The sequence below is a fragment of the Mustelus asterias genome, chromosome 1, assembly GCF_964213995.1.
Source record: "Mustelus asterias chromosome 1, sMusAst1.hap1.1, whole genome shotgun sequence".
Classification (NCBI taxonomy): domain Eukaryota; kingdom Metazoa; phylum Chordata; class Chondrichthyes; order Carcharhiniformes; family Triakidae; genus Mustelus; species Mustelus asterias.
In genome coordinates, this window is record NC_135801.1 from 70,827 (window position 1) to 93,079 (window position 22,253).

General features: G+C 46.0%; 1 protein-coding gene across 3 annotated transcripts in view; it reads left to right on the top strand.

Annotated features, from left to right (window-relative positions):
• srp72 (signal recognition particle 72) overlaps window positions 1–22,253 on the top strand; it is a 104,736-nt gene that overhangs the window by 16,077 nt on the left and 66,406 nt on the right. For all 3 annotated transcript variants that reach the window (XM_078201604.1, XM_078201540.1, XM_078201683.1), the window contains exon 3: window positions 12,765–12,888. In XM_078201604.1, the coding sequence (XP_078057730.1) occupies window positions 12,765–12,888 (124 nt within the window). The remainder of the gene's footprint in view (window positions 1–12,764; window positions 12,889–22,253) is intronic.

Below are 22,253 nucleotides of genomic sequence, written 5' to 3' on the forward strand. Positions count from 1 at the left end.
AGCATAACCAAATAGACAGGCTCAATGTTTATTGTTGAAGTTTATCAAGCAGGATTAAAGAAATACAAAAATATATATTTCTGTAGCACTTTTGATGAAGTCAGGGCATTCCAAAACCATTTCCATCCGATGAGGCACTTTGAAAGTGTAGCCACTATTATCATATCCTGCATTTTTGGGCTGGCAACTTGTTCAGGTAGCTTTCAGTATCTTTGCATTCTATATTTTGTTGTCATGCAATGTGACATGGTTGATATTCAGATTTGATTGAAAGGAATATGTCACTATTGATTTACAGCAGAGGAGTCCTGTATTAAAAAATATATATAGATAGGTTTGAAAAATGTGAGTGCAACCTTTTAAAAAAAATTATCACTCGCCAAAGTCGAAGCAGCTCCTTGCAGCAACGTCTACAGCGAAGGAGTGGGGGAGGGGTCGGGCATTTAAAAAGGAACTGGGGAAGTATAGGTCCGTCGCATTCCTTTTAGCATGAAATGTAGGAACTATACGTTCAGGGAACCCTGGATGTCTAGGACATTTCAGCACTTGATAAGGAAGAAGAGAAAGGCTTTTATTTAGCAAATTCAAAGGCAGCAATTCAATTTGGCCCTCGAGGAATATAGGAAGTGCAAGAGGGAATTTAAGAAGGCAATTAGAAGAACGAAAAAGGGACATGAAAAAGGACTTGCGAACAAAATTAGGGAGGATCCTAAGATATTTCATGAATACATTAAGGAGAAGAGGTTAACCAGGGAAAGAGTAGGGGGCAATCGGTGTGTGAAGCCGCAGGACTTTGGAAGGGTGTTAAATGAATACTTCTCATTGGTATTCCTTCAGGAAAATGAGAACGTAGGTACAGAATTCAGGATAAGGGACTCTGAGGAACTTGCGTAGTTTGACATAGGAAATGGGGAGGTATTGGAAGCTCTGATGGGTTTAAAAATTGATCAATCCCCTGGCCCGGATGAATTGCATCCCTGGCTGCTGTGCAAGGCGAGACAGGAAATTGCAGGGTCCCTGACACACATTTTCATTCCTCTCCGGCCACAGGGGGAAGTGCCAGTGCACTGGAGGACGGCTCATGTGGTTCCACTTTTCAAGAGGGGTAAACCAGGAATTATAGACCTGTGAGCCTCATGTCAGTGGTAGGGAAGCAATTGGAAAAATTCTGAAGAACAGGATCTCCACTTGGAAAGGCATGGATTAATTCCGGCTTTGTCAGAGGGAGGTCATGCCTAACAAATTTGATAGAATTTTCAAAAATGTGATCAAATGTGTGGATGAGGGAAGTGCAGTTGTAATTTATATGGATTTTAGCAAAATCTTTGACAAGGTCCTACATGGGAGACTGATTGAGAAGGTTGAAGCCTTCAACATAGAATTCGGGGAAACTTTGTGAGATGGATCTGAAACTGGCTCAGTGCTCGGACACAAATGGCGGTGGTAGAAGGCTGTTTGAGTGACTGGAGGTGGGTGTGGTGTCCAGTGGTGTACTACAAGGTTCAGTGCTGAGACCCTTATTGTTTGTTATATATGTAAATAATATATAGAACATAGAACATAGAACAGTACAGCACAGAACAGGCCCTTCGGCCCACGATGTTGTGCCGAGCTTTATCTGAAACCAAGATCAAGCTATCCCACTCCCTATCATCCTGGTGTGCTCCATGTGCCTATCCAATAACCGCTTAAATGTTTCTAAAGTGTCTGACTCCACTATCACTGCAGGCAGTCCATTCCACACCCCAACCACTCTCTGCGTAAAGAACCTACCTCTGATATCCGTCCTGTATCTCCCACCACGAACCCTATAGTTATGCCCCCTTGTAATAGCTCCATCCACCCGAGGAAATAGTCTTTGAACGTTCACTCTATCTATCCCCTTCATCATTTTATACACCTCTATTAAGTCTCCCCTCAGCCTCCTCCGCTCCAGAGAGAACAGCCCTAGCTCCCTCAACCTTTCCTCATATGACCTACCCCCCAAACCAGGCAGCATCCTGGTAAATCTCCTCTGCACTCTTTCCAGCGCTTCCACATCCTTCTTATAGTGAGGTGACCAGAACTGCACACAATATTCCAAATGTGGTCTCACCAAGGTCCTGTACAGTTGCAGCATAACCCCACGGCTCTTAAACTCCAACCCCCTGTTAATAAAAGCTAACACACTATAGGCCTTCTTCACAGCTCTATCCACTTGAGTGGCAACCTTTAGAGATCTGTGGATATGGACCCCAAGATCTCTCTGTTCCTCCACAGTCTTCAGAACCCAACCTTTGACCCTGTAATCCACATTTAAATTTGTCCTACCAAAATGAATCACCTCACATTTATCAGGGTTAAACTCCATTTGCCATTTTTCAGCCCAGCTTTGCATCCTATCTATGTCTCTTTGCAGCCTACAACAGCCCTCCACCTCATCCACTACTCCACCAATCTTGGTGTCATCAGCAAATTTACTGATCCACCCTTCAGCCCCCTCCTCTAAGTCATTAATAAAAATCACAAAGAGCAGAGGACCAAGCACTGATCCCTGCGGCACACCGCTAGCAACCTGCCTCCAATCCGAAAATTTTCCATCGACCACCACCCTCTGTCTTCGGTCAGACAGCCAGTTACCTATCCAATCGGCCAACTTTCCCTCTATCCCACACCTCCTCACTTTCATCATAAGCCGACCATGGGGGACCTTATCAAACGCCTTACTAAAATCCATGTATATGACATCAACTGCCCTACCTTCATCAACACACTTAGTTACCTCCTCAAAAAATTCTATCAAATTTGTGAGGCACGACTTGCCCTTCACGAATCCGTGCTGACTATCTCGGATTAATCCGCATCTTTCTAAATGGTCGTAAATCCCATCCCTAAGGACCCTTTCCATCAATTTACCAACCACCGAAGTAAGACTAACCGGTCTATAATTACCAGGGTCATTTCTATTCCCTTTCTTAAACAGAGGAACAACATTCGCCATTCTCCAGTCCTCTGGCACCATCCCCGTGGACAGCGAGGACCCAAAGATCAACGCCAAAGGCTCTGCAATCTCATCCCTTGCCTCCCACAGAATCCTAGGATACATTTCATCAGGCCCAGGGGACTTATCGACCTTCAGTTTATTCAAAACTGCCAAGACATCCTCCCTCCGAACATCTATTTCCTCCAGCCTATTAGCCTGTAACACCTTCTCTTCCTCAAAAACATGGCCCCTCTCCTTGGTGAACACTGAAGAAAAGTATTCATTCATCACCTCGCCTATCTCTACTGACTCCATACACAAGTTCCCACTACTGTCCTTGACCGGCCCTAACCTCACCCTGGTCATTCTTTTATTCCTCACATAAGAGTAAAAAGCCTTGGGGTTTTCCTTGATCCGACCCGCCAAGGACTTCTCATGTCCCCTCCTAGCTCTCCTAAGCCCCTTTTTCAGCTCATTCCTTGCTAACTTGTAACCCTCAATCGAGCCATCTGAACCTTGTTTCCTCATCCCTACATAAGCTTCCCTCTTCCTTTTCACAAGACATTCCACCTCTTTTGTGAACCATGGTTCCCTCACTCGGCCATTTCCTCCCTGCCTGACAGGAACATACCTATCAAGGACATCCAGTATTTGTTCCTTGAAAAAGTTCCACTTTTCATTAGTTCCTTTCTCTGACAGTTTCTGTTCCCAACTTATGCCCCCTAATTCTTGCCTAATCGCATCATAATTACCCCTCCCCCAATTGTAAACCTTGCCCTGCCGTACGGCCCTATCCCTCTCCATTGCAATAACAAAAGACACCGAATTGTGGTCACTATCTCCAAATTGCTCTCCCACAACCAAATCTAACACTTGGCCCGGTTCATTTCCCAGTACCAAATCCAATGTGGCCTCACCTCTAGTCGGCCCATCCACATATTGTGTCAGGAAACCCTCCCGCACACACTGCACAAAAACTGCCCCATCCAAACTATTTGACCTACAAAGGTTCCAATCAATATTTGGAAAGTTAAAGTCCCCCATGACAACTACCCTGTGACCCCCACACATATCCATAATCTGCTTAGCAATTTCTTCCTCCACATCTCTATTACTATTTGGGGGCCTATAGTAAACTCCTAGCAACGTGACCGCTCCTTTCCTATTTCTAACTTCAGCCCATATTACCTCAGTGTGCAGATCCCCCACGAAGTGCCTTTCCGCAGCCGTTAAACTATCCTTGATTAACAATGCCACTCCTCCACCTCTTTTACCAGCTTCCCTACACTTACTGAAACATCTATACCCCGGAACGTCCAACAACCATTCCTGTCCTTGTTCTACCCACGTCTCCGTAATGGCCACAACATCATAGTCCTAAGTACCAATCCACGCCCCAAGTTCATCTACCTTGTTCCGGATGCTCCTTGCATTGAAGTAGACACACTTCAACCCACCTTCCTGTCTACCAGTACCCACCCTTGACCCTGATACCTTCCCCAATACCTCACCACCCTCACTGACTTCTGGACTACAACTCCCATTCCCACTCCCCTGACAAATTAGTTTAAACCCCCCTGAAGAGCCGTAACAAATTTCCCTCCGAGGATATTGGTGCCCCTCTGGTTCAGGTGCACCCCGTCCTGTTTGTACAGGTCCCACCTTCCCCAGAACGTGTTCCAATTATCCACGTATCTGAAACCCTCCCTCCTACACCATCCCTGCAACCACATATTTAACTGCACTCTCTCCCTGTTCCTCAACTCGCTATCACGTGGTACCGGCAACGTACCAGAGATGACCACATGTTTCGTCTTGGCTCTCAGCTTCCAGCCCAGCTCCAGAAATTCCTGCTTTAAATCCCCGTCCCTTCTCTTACCTATGTCATTGGTACCAATGTGCACCACGACTTGTGACTGTTTCCCCTCCCCCTTCAGAATCTGGAAAACACGGTCTGAGACATCACGGATCTTGGCATCCGGTAGGCAACATACCATCCGTGAGTCTCTTTTGCTGCCACAGAACCTCCTATCTATCCCTCTAACTAACGAGTCCCCAATAACTATCGCCCTCCCGCTCTCCCCCTTTCCCTCCCGAGCCACAGAGACGGACACAGTGCTGGAGATCCTCTCACTGCGGCTCCCCACTGGTATGTCATCCCCCTCAACCGTATCCAAAGCGGAATACTTGTTGCTAAGGGGAACGACCACCGGGGATCCCTGCACGGACTGCTTCCTCCCAGCCCCTCTCACCGTCACCCATCTGTTTTCAATCCTCGGAGTAACTGTATTCCTAAAGCTTGTGTCTATGGCCATCTCTGCGTCCCTGATGATCCTAAGTTCATCCAACTCCAGCTCCAGTTCCCTAACACGGTTTTGGAGGAGCTGCAGATGGGTGCACTTCCCACAGGTGTAATCAGTAGGGACACTGTCGTCGTCCCTCACCTCAAACATAGTGCAAGAGGAACATAGCACTGCCTGCACACCCATCCCCTCTAGACACCTTGCCAGTACCAGGTAGAAAGTGCAAAAATGAATTCAACTCACCCCTACTCGCCCTTTCAGCCTAAGCCCTGTGAGCCAAAGTCTTATAGCTCACACTCTGCTTCCCACACACTACACTGCCCGCTCCCGACGCTGCCCGCCGTATACTGCAGCCTACCTTTTATACTTCACGCGCTTAAAAAACCCTTCCCAGACTCCTTTGCTGCCCACTTCTAGTTTTCACTTTAAACTTGAAAAACTGCTGTTAAAGTAAAGGCCAAAAAAATACACACACTAGCTGACTAATTAAATAAATAAACAATTCAATTAATCTCTCACCAGCACTGCTGCCTTCAATCACCCCTCTCAGCTTGCTCCAGTGGATCAATGAGGGGGAACCTCCCAGGTAACTGACTTTTAAAGTTAAAATAAAAACCCTTCCCAGACTCCTTTGCTGCCCACTTCTAGTTTTCACTTTAAACTTGAAAAACTGCTGTTAAAGCAAAGGCCAAAAAAAATACACACACTAGCTGACTAATTAAATAAATAAACAATTCAATTAATCTCTCACCAGCACTGCTGCCTTCAATCACCCCTCTCAGCTTGCTCCAGTGGATCAATGAGGGGGAACCTCCCAGGTAACTGACTTTTAAAGTTAAAATAAAAACCCTTCCCAGACTCCTTTGCTGCCCACTTCTAGTTTTCACTTTAAACTTGAAAAACTGCTGTTAAAGTAAAGGCCAAAAAAATACACACACTAGCTGACTAATTAAATAAATAAACAATTCAATTAATCTCTCACCAGCACTGCTGCCTTCAATCACCCCTCTCAGCTTGCTCCAGTGGATCAATGAGATGGTATATATGATAATGTGGGGGGAATGATGAGCAAGTTTGCAGATGTGGCGAAGATTGGTAGGACGGTTAATTAGTCAAGAAGATGGTCGTAGGTTACAGGAAGTCATAGATGGGTTGGTCAGATGAGCACAGCAGTGGCAGATGGTATTTAACCCTGCTAAGTGCGAGGTGATGCACTTTGGAAGAACAAGACAAGGGAGTATTTAATGAATGGCAGGACAGCAGGAATCTCAGTGGAACAGATGGACCTTGGGGTACTTATTCACATCCCTAAAGATGGCAGAGCAGGTGAATAGGATAGTTAAGAAGGCACTGGGCCACATGTTTTTATCAGTTGTGGCACAGAGTATAGGAGCAAGGAGATTATTTTGGAGTTGTATAGAGCGTTGGTTAGGCCACAGGTGTTGTAGTGTGTGCAGTTCTGGTCACCTCACTATAGGAATGATGTGAAAGCTCAAGAGTGGGTATAGCCAGAGAGTGGTAGTGGAGGATTGCTTCTCTGAGTGGAGGCCTGTGACTAGTGGTGTGCCGCAGGGATCGGTGTTGGGTCCATTGTTGTTTGTCATCTATATCAATGACCTGGATGTTAATGTGGTAAATTGGATCAGCAAATTTGCTGATGATACAAAGATTGGAGGTGTAGTGGACAGTGAGGAAGGTTTTCAAAGCTTGCAGAGGGATTTGGACCAACTAGAAAAATGGGCTGAAAAATGGCAAATGGAACTTAACGCAGACAAATGTGAGATATTGCACTTTGGAAGGACAAACCAAAGTAGAACGTACAGGGTAAATGGTAGGATTCAGAAGAGTGCAGTTGAACAGAGGGATCTGGGAATACAGGTACAGAGTTCCCTAAAAGTGATGTCACAGGTGGATAGGGTCGTAAAGAGTGCCTTTGGTACATTGGCCTTTATAAATCGGAGTATCGAGTATAAAAGTTGGAGTGTTATGGTCAGGTTATATAAGTGATTGGTGAGGCCAAATTTAGAGTATTGTGTACAGTTTTGGTCACCTAGTTACAGGAAGGATGTAAATAAGGTTGAAAGAGTGCAGAGAAGGTTCACAAGGATGTTGCCGGGACTTGAGAAGCTGAGTTACAGAGAGAGATTGAATAGGTTGGGACTTTATTCCCTGGAGCGTAGAAGATTGAGGGGAGATTTGATAGAGGTGTATAAGATTTTGATGGGTATAGATAGAGTGAATGCAAGCAGGCTTTTTCCACTGAGGCTCGGGGAGAAAAAAACCAGAGGGCATGGGTTAAGGGTGAAAGGAGAAAAGTTTAAAGGGAATATTAGAACATAGAACATAGAAAGCCACAGCACAAACAGGCCCTTCGGCCCACAGGTTGCGCCGATCACATCCCCACCTCTAGGCCTATCTATAGCCCTCAATCCCATTAAATCCCATGTACTCATCCAGAAGTCTCTTAAAAGACCCCAACGAGTTTGCCTCCACCACCACCGACGTCAGCCGATTCCACTCACCCACCACCCTCTGAGTGAAAAACTTACCCCTGACATCTCCTCTGTACCTACCCCCCAGCACCTTAAACCTGTGTCCTCTCGTAGCAACCATTTCAGCCCTTGGAAATAGCCTCTGAGAGTCTACCCTATCCAGACCTCTCAACATCTTGTAAACCTCTATCAGGTCACCTCTCATCCTTCGTCTCTCCAGGGAGAAGAGACCAAGCTCCCTCAACCTATCCTCATAAGGCATGCCCCCCAATCCAGGCAACATCCTTGTAAATCTCCTCTGCACCCTTTCAATGGCTTCAACATCTTTCCTGTAATGAGGTGACCAGAACTGCGCGCAGTACTCCAAGTGGGGTCTAACCAGGGTCCTATAAAGCTGCAGCATTATCTCCCGACTCCTAAACTCAATCCCTCGATTAATGAAGGCCAGTACGCCGTACGCCTTCTTGACCGCATCCTCCACCTGCGAGGCCGATTTAAGAGTCCTATGGACCCGGACCCCAAGGTCCTTCTGATCCTCTACACTGCTAAGAATGGTACCCTTCATATTATATTGCTGCTTCATCCCATTGGATCTGCCAAAATGGATCACCACACACTTATCCGGGTTGAAGTCCATCTGCCACTTCTCCGCCCAGTCTTGCATTCTATCTATGTCTCGCTGCAACTTCTGACATCCCTCCAAACTATCCACAACACCACCTACCTTGGTGTCGTCAGCAAACTTACCAACCCATCCCTCCACTTCCTCATCCAGGTCATTTATGAAAATGACAAACAGCAAGGGTCCCAGAACAGATCCCTGGGGCACTCCACTGGTCACTGACCGCCATGCAGAGAAAGACCCCTCCACAGCCACTCTCTGCCTTCTGCAGGCAAGCCAGTTCTGGATCCACAAGGCAACAGCCCCTTGGATCCCATGCCCTCTCACTTTCTCAAGAAGTCTTGCATGGGGGACCTTATCGAACGCCTTGCTGAAGTCCATATAGACCACATCCACCGCTCTTCCTTCGTCAATGTGTTTGGTCACATTTTCAAAGAACTCAACCAGGTTCGTAAGGCACGACCTGCCCTTGACAAAGCCGTGCTGACTACTTTTGATCATACTAAACTTCTCTAGATGATCATAAATCCTGTCTCTCAGGATCCTCTCCATCAACTTACCAACCACTGAGGTTAGACTCACCGGTCGGTAATTTCCCGGGCTGTCCCTGTTCCCTTTCTTGAATATAGGGACCACATCTGCAATCCTCCAATCCTCCGGAACCTCTCCCGTCTCCATCGACGATGCAAAGATCATCGCCAAAGGCTCCGCAATCTCCTCCCTCGCCTCCCACAGTAACCTGGGGTACATCCCATCCGGTCCCGGCGACTTACCAACCTTGATGCCATTCAATAGTTCCAACACATCCTCTTTCTTTATGTCCACATGCTCGATCCTTTCTGTCCACCGCAAACCAGCAGTACAACCACCCAGATCCCTTTCCACCGTGAATACCGAGGTAAAGTATTCATTAAGCAGCTCCGCCATTTCTAACGGTTCCACACAAACTTTTCCCCCTTCACCTTTTAAGGGTCCTATGCCTTCACATCTCATCCTTTTACTCTTGACATATTTGTAGAAAGCCTTGGGGTTCTCCTTAATCTTACCCGCCAAGGCCTTCTCATGACCCCTTCTTGCTCTCCTAATTTCCTTCTTAAGCTCCTTCCTACATCCCGTATACTCCTCTAAATCCTTAACACCTCCTAGCTCTCTGAACCTTCTGTACGCCTCTCTTTTCTTATTCACCAGGTTCATCACAACCTTCGTGCACCACGGTTCCCGTACCCTACCAACACCCCCCTGTCTCATCGGAACGTTGTCATGCAGAGCTCCAGACAAACATTCCTTGAAAATCCTCCACTTTCCTTCGGTACTTTTCCCCAAGAATGCCTCCTTCCAATTTACCCGTCTAATTTCCTCCCTGATGACACTGTATTTCCCTTTACTCCAGAGAAACACTTTCCTAGCCTGCCTGATCCTATCTCTTTCCAATGCTATCATGAAGGAGATAGAATTATGATCGCTATCCCCAAGATGCTCACCCACCGAGAGATCCTCCACCTGTCCAGGTTCATTAGCCAGCACCAGATCAAGTACAGCCTCTCCTCTAGTAGGCTTATCCACATACTGTGTCAGGAAACTCTCCTGGACACACCTAACAAACTCCTCTCCATCCAAATCCCTAGCCCTAGGGATATTCCAATCTATGTTTGGGAAATTAAAATCTCCCATCACGACAACTCTGTTATTCCTACATCTCTCCAGGATCTGTTTCCCCATCTGCTCCTCAACATCTCTGTTACTATTGGGCGGCCTATAGAAAACACCCAGCAACGTTACCGACCCCTTCCTGTTCCTAACCTCCACCCACAGAGACTCCGTCGTCAATCCCTCCACGGCGTCCACCTTCTCTACAGCCGTGACACTATCCCTGATCAACAGTGCCACTCCCCCCCCTCTCTTGCCTCCCTCCCTGTCCTTCCTGAAACATCTAAAACCCGGCACCTGAAGCACCCAGTCCTGTTCCTGAGACATCCAAGTCTCCGTAATGGCCACCACATCACAATTCGAAGCAGCAATCCACGCTCTAAGCTCATCCACTTTATTCACTACACTCCTGGCATTAAAATAGACACATCTCAGACCTTCAGCCTGAGCACTTCCCTTCTCCATCACTCGTCTAACCTCCCTCTTACCCTGTTTACATTCCTTATCTATTTGCGAGCTAACCTCCTCGCTCTCAGTCCCCTCATTTCGATTCCCTCCCCCCAACCTTTCTAGTTTAAAGTCTCTCCAGTAGCCTTAGCCAACCTTCCCGCCAGGATATTGGTCCCCCTGGGATTCAAGTGCCACCCGTCTTTTTTAAACAGGTCACACCTGCCCCAAAAGACGTCCCAATGATCCAAGTACCCAAATCCTTGTCCCTTGCTCCAGTCCCTCAGCCACGCATTCATTCTCCACCGATTCCTGTTCTCACTCTCCCGCGGCACAGGCAGCAATCCCGAGATTACTACCTTTGCATTCCTCTTTCTCAGCTGTCTACCTAACTCCCTATATTCTCTTTTCATGACCCCTTCCCTCTTCCTACCTATGTCAGCAGTACCTATATGCATCACGACCTTCGGCTCCTCTCCCTCCCCCTTCAGGATTTCTGGGACTCGACCAGAGACATCCCGGACCCCTGCACCAGGGAGGCAAACCACCATCCGAGAGTCCCGTCTTTGTCCGCAAAAACGCCTATCTGACCCACTCACCGTAGAGTCCCCAATTAGCACTACCCTCCTTTCCTTACCCTTTTGCACTACTGGGCCAGGCTCAGCTCCAGAGACACTGCCACCGCTGCTTCCCCCAGGTGGGCTGTCCACCCCAGTAGTACTCAGACAGGAGTACTTATTATTAAGGGGCACATCCACCGGGGTGCTCACCATCAACTGAGTTTTCTCCTTCCTCACTGTTACCCAGTTACCTTCCTCCCGTGGTCCCGGTGTGACCACCTGCCGATAGCTCCTGTCAATGACCTCCTCACTATCCCTAACCCGGCGAAGGTCCTCGAGCTGCAATTCCAGTTCCCTAACATGGTCCCTTAGGAACCGCAGCTCAACACACCCAGCACAGATATGGTCGTCCGGGAGGCTAGGAGCCTCCAGGACCTCCCACATCCTACATTGGGAACAACATACTGGCCTCACACTCATAATTGCCCCTTTAAACACACAGGGAAAAAAAAGTGAATGAAAATTTTAAACTTACCTTTCCTCCTCCTGTTTTCTCCAAAGCCCTGCTCTCACTGGGTCTTTTTTTTTAGGTTAGAGGAGGAGGGAGGGTGGGATACTCTACAAGTGTAAAGTATCGGGATTCCTCTCTGTTCCAATTTATTGGGGAAAAAAAAAATCTCTCTCTCCCAGACCTCCCTGCGCGACCACTTCCGGGTTTAGATATTTTTAAAGAAAAAACCCGCGAAAAAGTAAGTTAAAAATAACAGCGCTTACCCGCAGCACTCCTCTCGCGAATCTCTCCCTCTCTGCTGCACTTCCAAGACGCAATGAGGCCGATTCACTGAGGTGAGTAACTTTTTTAAAAAAAAATCTCTCTCTCCCAGACCTCCCTGCGCGACCACTTCCGGGTTTAGATATTTTTAAAGAAAAAACCCGCGAAAAAGTAAGTTAAAAATAACAGCGCTTACCCGCAGCACTCCTCTCGCGAATCTCTCCCTCTCTGCTGCACTTCCAAGACGCAATCTAGGGGGGGCTTCTTCACACAGAGAGTGGTGGGAGTGTGGAATGAGCTGCCGGATAAAGAAAACTTGGACGGGTTCATGGATGAGAGGGGTGTGGAGGGATATGGTCCAAGTGCAGGTCAGTGGGACTAGGCATAAAATGGTTCGGCACAGACAAGAAGGGCCAAAAGGCCTGTTTCTGAGCTGTAATTCTCTATGGTTCTAGGGGAGATTCACAAGAATGTTGCCTGCGATGGAGCATTTGAGCTATAAGGAGAGACTGGACAGTCTTGTATTGTTTTCTCTAAAGCAGAGAAGGCTGAGGGGGGACATGATTGAGGTGTATTTGATTATGAGGGGTATGAACAGGGTGAGTAGGAAGCAGCTGTCCCCTTTGAATAGGACGGTTAATCACGAGGAGGCACAGTTTTAGCATAAGGGGCAGGAGTTTCACGGGATTTGTGGAAACAATTTTTCATTCAGTGTGGTCGGAATCTGGAATGCACTGTCTGGGAAGGTAATGGAGGCTGGAAAATGTACAACCTTTAAAAAATATGAGCACTTGAAATATAACATTCAAGGATATGAGACAAGTGTTGGAAAATGCGATTAGCGTGACTTTAGTGGTAGTTATTGTCGATGCAGGCTCGATGGGCTGAAAGGCCTCTTCTGCACTGTATGACTCTGGCTCGGTCTATCAAAATTAACTTTATTTTCCTCCTCTTTTTAGTGAAGCAATTGCCTTTGAAAAGGCCTACTGTGAATATCGACTGAACCGAATAGAAACTGCATTGAAGACTATTGAAAGTGTAGACCAACAAACTAACAAATTAAAGGAACTTTATGGACAAGTGGTATGCAAATTTTACTAGAGGGTACAGTACAAGTCTAAAGAGCTTATAGTATCTAAAATGCTGGTCAGATCCATCAGGCGTACTGTCTGGTTGGCTCATAATATATGTATTTTTGGCCTTGTGAAGGTGATTCAGGAGAAGCAATAACAAGATCAGAAAGAACTTTGTTTGCATAGTCAGTAATGAGGATTTGGAATGAAATTTCTGGGAATATATTGGAGGTAGATTCAATCATGACTTTTGAAAGGGAATGTGATAAGCATCCGAAGAAGGAGAACCTGTAGGATTACGAGGAAAGGAATAGCAGAGATGCTCTTGCAGAGAGCCAATATGGACAAGATGGGCCAAATGGCCACCACCTGTGCTGTAAAACTAGGTAACTAGAGTTTTCATTTTGGAAAAAGACTTCCAAAGTTAGGGTTATTTTCATTGGAAAATAGATGACCTGGTTTTTGAATTCAAGATCACTGCTGGACTAATCATGACTTGTGTTGTGAATATTTGGTTCATGCTTCTTTGGTTCATGCTTCTTTTGTTTTAGGTTATAATTTTCAGTTTTAGGATTTAAAGTTTTAACTGTAGATAAATGGGAACATCTGTTTAAGAAACTGGTCGGCTTCTCAAGTGAATACATTTCAAACAAGCTTAGGTTTAATTAAGCTGTGTTTATCTTACAACAGTGACAGTGAAAGAAAATTAAACATTGGGTGACCCATTTCTGGGCCCTTGGATACAGCCTGGGAGCCTATCATTATCTCAATTAAAGAAGTTAATAGTGAGCAATTCTGGAAAAGGAGTCATAAACTTTGATGGTGTAGACCGAAGCTGAATGCAAATTTCTCTTACAATTTATTTCGAGACTTAACATTTAAAGAGAAATTTGAAAAATCTGTTCATAGAATCCTTACAGTGCAGAAGGTGGCCATTCAGCCCATCAAGTCTGCAACAACTATCAGATTATCTTACCCAGGCCCTCTCCTCATCCTATCCCCATAACCTGACACATTTCCACCTAATCCACCTAACCTACACCAAGGAGCAATTTAGTATGGCCAATCCACCTAATCTGCATACCTTTGGACTGAGACAGAAAACCAGAGCACCCGGAGGAGACCCATGCAAACATGGGGAGAACATGCAAACTCCACACAGGCAGCCAAGGCCGGAATTGACCCGGGTCCCTGATGCTGTGAGGCAGCAGTGCTAACCACTGTGCCACTCAGTGTGTTTTAACTGAAAGAATTAAACGACAAAATGCCAGGTTTTTAAACAACTAAATTTTACTATACTGCAGTAGGTTTTTCTTTATTTTTTCATGCAATGTGGGTGTTGCTGGCTGGGCCAGTATTTGTTGTCGCTCCCTAATTGCCTTTGAACTGAGTGGCTTGCTAGGCCACTTCAGCGAGAGGGCAGTTAAAAGTCAACCATGTTGCTGTGGATCTGGTAGGTCTGACCAGGTAAGGACGGCAGATTTCCTTTCCCAAAGGACATTAGTGAACCAGATGGATTTTTATGATAAATGATAACTACACATTCCAGATTTATTAATTGAATTTATATTCTATCAGCTGCATGGTGGGATTTGAACTCAAGTCCTCAGAGCAATATATTGAGCCTCTAGATTACTGGTCCAGCGATACTATCACTATACCACCATCTCGCTAAGTAAAACAAACACTAGCTAAATTGCATTGACTTCCCCACAGAAAGTCTTTGGCTACTTCTCAGCTTCTTGAAGGTTATCCACTTCCTTGGGATTAACCCCAAATTTATCCAGGGCTGTGTGGCAAGGTCTGCGACTATTCCACTTGAGCCTGAAATACACTCGCAATTCCTGGACAGTGAGTTTAACAGAAAATTAAGAACGCAGTTGGTTTCTAATATCTCTATTCTCCTGGTACACAGCTGTTGCACAACTCTTGGCAAATTATTTTCCTTTGCCTTCTGAATTCAGGACTTACACACAGACTTGCTTGTTTTCAGCTCCGAGTCATTGAATCATACAATCTCAACAGTGCAGAAAAGGCCTTTCGGCCCATCAAGTCTGAACGGTCTCTCTGACCGTTATTCTGATATAAGTATCTTACCCAGGCCCCCTCCTTATCCCTGCAGCTAATCCATCTACTCTACACATCCTGGGACACTTAAGGGGCAATTTAGCATGGCCAATCCACCTAACCTGCACAGCTTTGGAGTGTGGGAGGAAACCGGAGCATCCAGAGGAAACCCACACAAACAGGGAGAATGTGCAAAATCCACACAGTCACCCAAGGCTGTAGTTGAACCCGGGTCCCTGGCGCAGTGAGGCAGCAGTGCTCACCACTGTGCCACCCACTGTACCCTCCTAGCTTCACTAAGCTGAACCGTTCGTCTACTCACATACAAAAAGCCACTTCCCCTTAGCCTGTCTCCATGTGGCATACTGAGGTGTTCCAAAATCAAAATTCTTACTTTCAAAACCAAATCTTTGATTCTGAGACTCACTTGAATAATTTATATGCTGAGTTAGCAACCCTCTCTTCCAGCCTTGCTGGACCACCAAGAAACTACCTTCTTATAAACTTCTTTTATCTTTTGTTTGGGTATTGCATAGATTATTTAAATGTCTGATTGAGTGAGTGACCATTTGAAAAATAGATGCAGGGAGTAGCAGACACTTAACTTAAAAGAGAGAGGAGAGCAGGGAGACTTCCATTTGAAAAAAAGGCATGGAAAGCTGCCAAGACCAGTGTAAGAGAGAGTGGGGTGACTACCATTTGGGGGGAAAAGCACATAGAGTGGCAGAGACTTCAGTTTAAAAAGAGTGGAGAGCAGGGAGATTTCCATTTGAAAAATCAATGGAGAACTAACTTGTCTGATCACCAGCCAGATTCTGGGTAAGGTCAGTGTAATATCACAGGGAAACAGGTAAGTTATTGGTTGTTGCGTATTTTCATTGTTTATCTTTCAAAACTCAGATAATTTATTATAATGTTTTATAAGATTTTTATAAGTAAGGTTTATTACCACTGGTAAGGTGTACTAAGTATTGGTAGGGTTTATCAATATTGTTAAAGTTTATTAATAATATTAAGCTTTATTAATATTGTAAAGATTTCTTGCCAGTAGTCAGGTTTAATTGCAGTCAAAAGGTTATCAGTTAACAGAAATGGCAGAGCTGTTCCAACCTTGTCAATGTCCATCCTGTGTTATATGGAGTCTTCCCATGTCCTGGAAAACCACTTGTACAGGAAGTGTCATTAGTTGCAACAGCTTGAGCTCCGGGTTGTGGAATTTGAGCAGCGTCATTGCGGAGTATCGATGAGGTTCAGAGTTATGTGGATAGCCTATTTATAAATGTGGTCTCCCCACAGCTTAAGAATATACAAGGGGAGAGTGAAAGGATGACCACTAGACAGTCAAAAATGAACAGGCAGATAGAACAAGAGTCCCCTGAGTGCATTTCACCCTCCAACCGGTCGTCATTTTTGATTAGAGTGATGTTCATCTGTTGATTGCAGCCAAGTCTCATGCACCACAGGTGGCTCAGCTATACCGGAGGGAGCACAGGAAAGTCTGGAAGATCAATTATAATAGGTGATTCGATAGTTGGAGGAATTATGGGCATTTCTGAGGCCATGAATGTGAATCCTGGATTCCAGGATCAAGGATGTCACTGAGAGGTTTCAAAGCACCTTGAGATGGAGAGGATGATTGGTCATGGTCCACATCGGTACCAATGGCAGAGGTAAAAGAGGGATGTGGTCCTACGCCTGAATTTAAGGAAGTAGGTAGAAAGCTGGTAAGCAGGACCTTAAAAGTAGTATCTCTGGATTACTCCCAGTGCCACGCCCTTAGAGTAGAATCATAGAATCCTACAGTGCAGAAGGAGGCCATTCGGCCCATCGAATCTGCACTGACCCAGGCCCTATCCCCACAACCCCATGCATTCACCTTAGCCAGTCCCCCGATACTAAGGGGCAATTTACCATGGCCAATCCATCTAACCCGCACATCTTTGGAGTGTGGGAGGAAACCGGAGCACCCGGAGAAAACCCATGCAGATAAGGGATAATATATTTATATAAATATTATACGTGCAAACTCCACAGTGACCCAAGCCAGGAATCGAACCTGGGTCCCTGACTCTGTGAGGCAGCAGTGCTAACCCCTGTGCCACCGTCATGCTGCCCCTAGTGAATACAGAATTGGGATAAAATAGAAATTAGGAGATAAGGCAGAAAGATGGTGCAGGAGGGAGGGCTTCAGCTTCTTGGGACATTGGTACTGGCTCTTGGAGTTTGGGGGGATGACCTTTGCAGGCCAGACTGGCTGCTCCTGAACAGAGCAACGATTGGGTTCCTTGCAGGGTGCTTTGCTGGTGCTGTTGGGGAGGGTTTAAACTAACACAGCAAGGGTGTAGAGGCCAGACGATGATATTAGGCAGAATTATAAGGGGCACAGACTTCTTGGAGAGATGTGTAGCACTAGAGTAGGGAATAGTCAGTTAATAGATGGGGTCAGAGTAAAGGAGAAAGTAATGAGTCTAAATCAGGGTTACTGTGCATGTAAGTGAATGCATGGAGTGTGCTAAATAAGACTGGTGAGTTTCAAGCACAGAATGTTGTGTGGAAATACATTGTGGCTATAAGAGACCTGGCTCAAAGAAGGGCAGGACTGGGTGTTAAATATCCCTGGGTACGAGATGTTCAGGAGAGATAGGAAAGGTAGAAAAGGGGGAGGGGGTGGCGATATTGAGAAAGGGGAACATTAAACTGGTGGAGAAAAACAAAGTTCCAGCAGAATCAAGGTGCAAAAGCTATACATAGAAGCACACATAGAAAATAGAAGCAGGAGTAGGCCATTCGGCCCTTCAAGCCAGCTCTGCCATTTATGATGGGACTACGATGTTGTGGCCATTACGGAGACGTGGGTAGAACAAGGACAGGAATGGTTGTTTGACGTTCCGGGGTATAGATGTTTCAGTAAATGTAGGGAAGCTGGTAAAAGAGGTGGAGGAGTAGCATTGTTAATCAAGGATAGTTTAACGGCTGCGGAAAGGCACTTCGAGGGGGATCTGCACACTGAGGTAATATGGGCTGAGGTTAGAAATAGGAAAGGAGCAGTCACGTTGTTAAGAGTTTACTATAGGCCCCCAAATAGTAATAGAGATGTGGAGGAAGAAATTGCTAAGCAGATTATGGATATGTGTGGGGGTCACAGGGTAGTTGTCATGGGGGACTTTAACTTTCCAAATATTGATTGGAACCTTTGTAGGTTGAATAGTTCGGATGGGGCAGTTTTTGTGCAGTGTGTGCAGGAGGGTTTCCTGACACAATATGTGGATAGGCTGACAAGAGGTGAGGCCACATTGGATTTGGTACTGGGAAATGAACCGGGCCAAGTGTTAGATTTGGTTGTGGGAGAGCACTTTGGAGATAGTGACCACAATTCGGTGTCTTTTGTTATTGCAATGGAGAGGGATAGGGCTGTACGGCAGGGCAAGGTTTACAATTGGGGGAGAGGTAATTATGATGCGATTAGGCAAGAATTAGGGAGCATAAGTTGGGAACAGAAACTGTCAGGGAAAGGCACCAATGAAAAGTGGAACTTTTTCAAGGAACAAATACTGGGTGTCCTTGATAGGTATGTCCCTGTCAGGCAGGGAGGAAATGGCCGAGTGAGGGAACCATGGTTCACGAAAGAGGTGGAATGTCTTGTGAAAAGGAAGAGGGAAGCTTATGTAGGGATGAGGAAACAAGGTTCAGATGGCTCGATTGAGGGTTACAAGTTAGCAAGGAATGAGCTGAAAAAGGGGCTTAGGAGAGCTAGATGGGGACATGAGAAGTCCTTGGCGGGTCGGATCAAGGAAAACCCCAAGGCTTTTTACTCTTATGTGAGGAATAAAAGAATGACCAGGGTGAGGTTAGGGCCGGTCAAGGACAGTAGTGGGAACTTGTGTATGAAGTCAGTAGAGATAGGCGAGGTGATGAATGAATGCTTTTCTTCAGTGTTCACCAAGGAGAGGTGCCATGTTTTTGAGGAAGAGAAGGTGTTACAGGCTAATAGGCTGGAGGAAATAGATGTTCGGAGGGAGGATGTCCTGGCAGTTTTGAATAAACTGAAGGTCGATAAGTCCCCTGGGCCTGATGAAATATATCCTAGGATTCTTTGGGAGGCAAGGGATGAGATTGCAGAGCCTTTGGCTTTGATCTTTGGGTCCTTGCTGTCCACGGGGATGGTGCCAGAGGATTGGAGAATGGCGAATGTGGTTCCTCTGTTTAAGAAAGGGAATAAAAATGACCCTGGTAATTATAGACCGGTTAGTCTTACTTCGGTGGTTGGTAAATTGATGGAAAAGGTCCTTGGGGATGGGATTTACGACCATTTAGAAAGATGCGGATTAATCCGGGATAGTCAGCACGGATTCGTGAAGGGCAAGTCGTGCCTCACAAATTTGATAGAATTTTTTGAGGAGGTAACTAAGTGTGTTGATGAAGGTAGGGCAGTTGATGTCATATACATGGATTTTAGTAAGGCGTTTTATAAGGTCCCCCATGGTCGGCTTATGATGAAAGTGAGGAGGTGTGGGATAGAGGAAAAGTTGGCCGATTGGATAGGTAACTGGCTGTCTGATCGAAGACAGAGGGTGGTGGTGGATGGAAAATTTTCGTATTGGAGGCGGGTTGCTAGCGGAGTGCCACAGGGATCAGTGCTCGGTCCTCTGCTCTTTGTGATTTTTATTAATGACTTAGAGGAGGGGGCTGAAGGGTGGATCAGTAAATTTGCTGATGACACTAAGATTGGTGGAGTAGTGGATGAGGTGGAGAGCTGTTGTAGGCTGCAAAGAGACATAGATAGGATGCAAAGCTGGGCTGAAAAATGGCAAATGGCGTTTAACCCTGATAAATGTGAGGTGATTCATTTTGGTAGGACTAATTTAAATGTGGATTACAGGGTCAAAGGTAGGGTTCTGAAGACTGTGGAGGAGCAGAGAGATCTTGGGGTCCATATCCACAGATCTCTAAAGATTGCCACTCAAGTGGATAGAGCTGTGAAGAAGGCCTATAGTGTGTTAGCTTTTATTAACAGGGGGTTGGAGTTTAAGAGCCGTGGGGTTATGCTGCAACTGTACAGGACCTTGGTGAGACCACATTTGGAATATTGTGTGCAGTTCTGTTCACCTCACTATAAGAAAGATGTGGAAGCGCTGGAAAGAGTGCAGAGGAGATTTACCAGGATGCTGCCTGGTTTGGAGGGTAGGTTTTATGAGGAAAGGTTGAGGGAGCTAGGGCTGTTCTCTCTGGAGCGGAGGAGGCTGAGGGGAGACTTAATAGAGGTTTATAAAATGATGAAGGGGATAGATAGAGTGAACGTTCAAAGACTATTTCCTCGGGTGGATGGAGCTATTACAAGGGGGCATAACTATAGGGTTCATGGTGGGCGATATAGGAAGGATATACAAAGAACAAAGAACAGTACAGCACAGGAAACAGGCCCTTCGGCCCTCCAAGCCTGTGCCGCTCCTTGGTCCAACTAGACCAATCGTTTGTATCCCTCCATTCCCAGGCTGCTCATGTGACTATCCAGGTAAGTCTTAAACGATGTCAGCGTGCCTGCCTCCACCATCCTACTTGGCAGCTCATTCCAGGCCCCCACCACCCTCTGTGTAAAAAAACATCCCGCTAATATCTGAGTTATACTTCGCCCCTCTCACCTTGAGCCCGTGACCCCTCGTGAACGTCACTTCTGATCTGGGAAAAAGCTTCCCACCGTTCACCCTATCTATCCCCTTCATAATCTTGTACACCTCTATTAGATCTCCCCTCATTCTCCATCTTTCCAGGGAGAACAACCCCAGTTTACCCAATCTCTCCTCATAGCTAAGACCCTCCATACCAGGCAACATCCTGGTAAACCTTCTCTGCACTCTCTCTAATGCCTCCACGTCCTTCTGGTAGTGCGGCGACCAGAACTGGACGCAGTACTCCAAATGTGGCCTAACCAGCATTCTATACAGCTGCATCATCAAACTCCAGCTATTATACTCTATATCCCGTCCTATAAAGGCAAGCATACCATATGCCTTCTTCACCACCTTCTCCACCTGTGTTGCCACCTTCAAGGATTTGTGGACATCAGAGGTAGGTTCTTTACGCAGAGAGTGGTTGGGGTGTGGAATGGACTGCCTGCAGTGATAGTGGAGTCGGACACTTTAGGAACATTTAAGCGGTTATTGGATAGTCACATGGAGCACACCAGGATGATAGGGAGTGGGATAGCTTGATCTTGGTTTCAGATAAAGCTCGGCACAACATCGTGGGCCAAAGGGCCTGTTCTGTGTTGTACTGTTCTATGTTCTATGTTCAGTTATGAAGTGAGATTGGAGAAGTTAGGCCTGTTTTCCTTGGAGATATGAATATTGAGAGGAGATTCAGGGTATCAACATCCTATTTATTACCATTGACCAGAAACTGAGCAAAGCTAGCCATGACAAGTGCAGGTCAAAGGTTAGGAATCCTGCCGCAAGTAACTCGGGTTGTGACTCCCCAAACCCTGTCCACAATCTACAAGACACCAGTCAGGAATATAATGGAATACTTTCCACTTGCCTGAGTGACTGCAGCTCCAACAACAGCAAAGAAGCTTGACACCATCCAGGACAAAGCAGCCGATTGCCACCCCTTCCACGAACATTTAATTCCTCCACCATCGATGGACAGTGGCAGCCATGTTTACCATTTACAAGATGCATTGCAGGAACTCACCAAGGACGATTAGCAGATACCTGGGAACACCACCACCTGGAGGTTCCCTTCCAAGTCACTCACCATTCTGACTTTGAAATATATCGTCATCCCTTCACTGTCACTGGGTCAAAATCCTGAAATTTCCTCCCTAGCAGTGCAATGGGTGTACCTACACCTCAGGAACTGCAGCAGTTCAAGAAGGCAGCTCACCATCACTACCTCAAGGATAACAAAGGATGGGCAATACGTGCTGGCCCAGTCAGCGATCCCCATGTCCCATAAATGAATAAAAAAGATTTGATAGTGATATTCCAGATCAGGATGGGTCTAGAGAGAGTCGACAGGAAGAAATTGTTCCCACTCGTAAAAAGATTGTGAATGAGAGGACACAGATTTAAAATAATTAGTGAAGAAAGCAAAAATAATTTGAGGAGAAACTTTTTTAAGCAGTAAGTGATTGGGGTTTGGAATGCACTGCCTAAGGGTGCGGTGGAGGCAAGTTCAATTGAAGCATTCAAAAGGGAATTAGACAGTTACCTGATGAAGAATGTGCAGGGTTGTGGGAAAAGACGGAATGGTACAAGGTGAGTTGCTCATTTGGGGGGCCAAAGCAGATACAATGGGCCAAATGGCTTC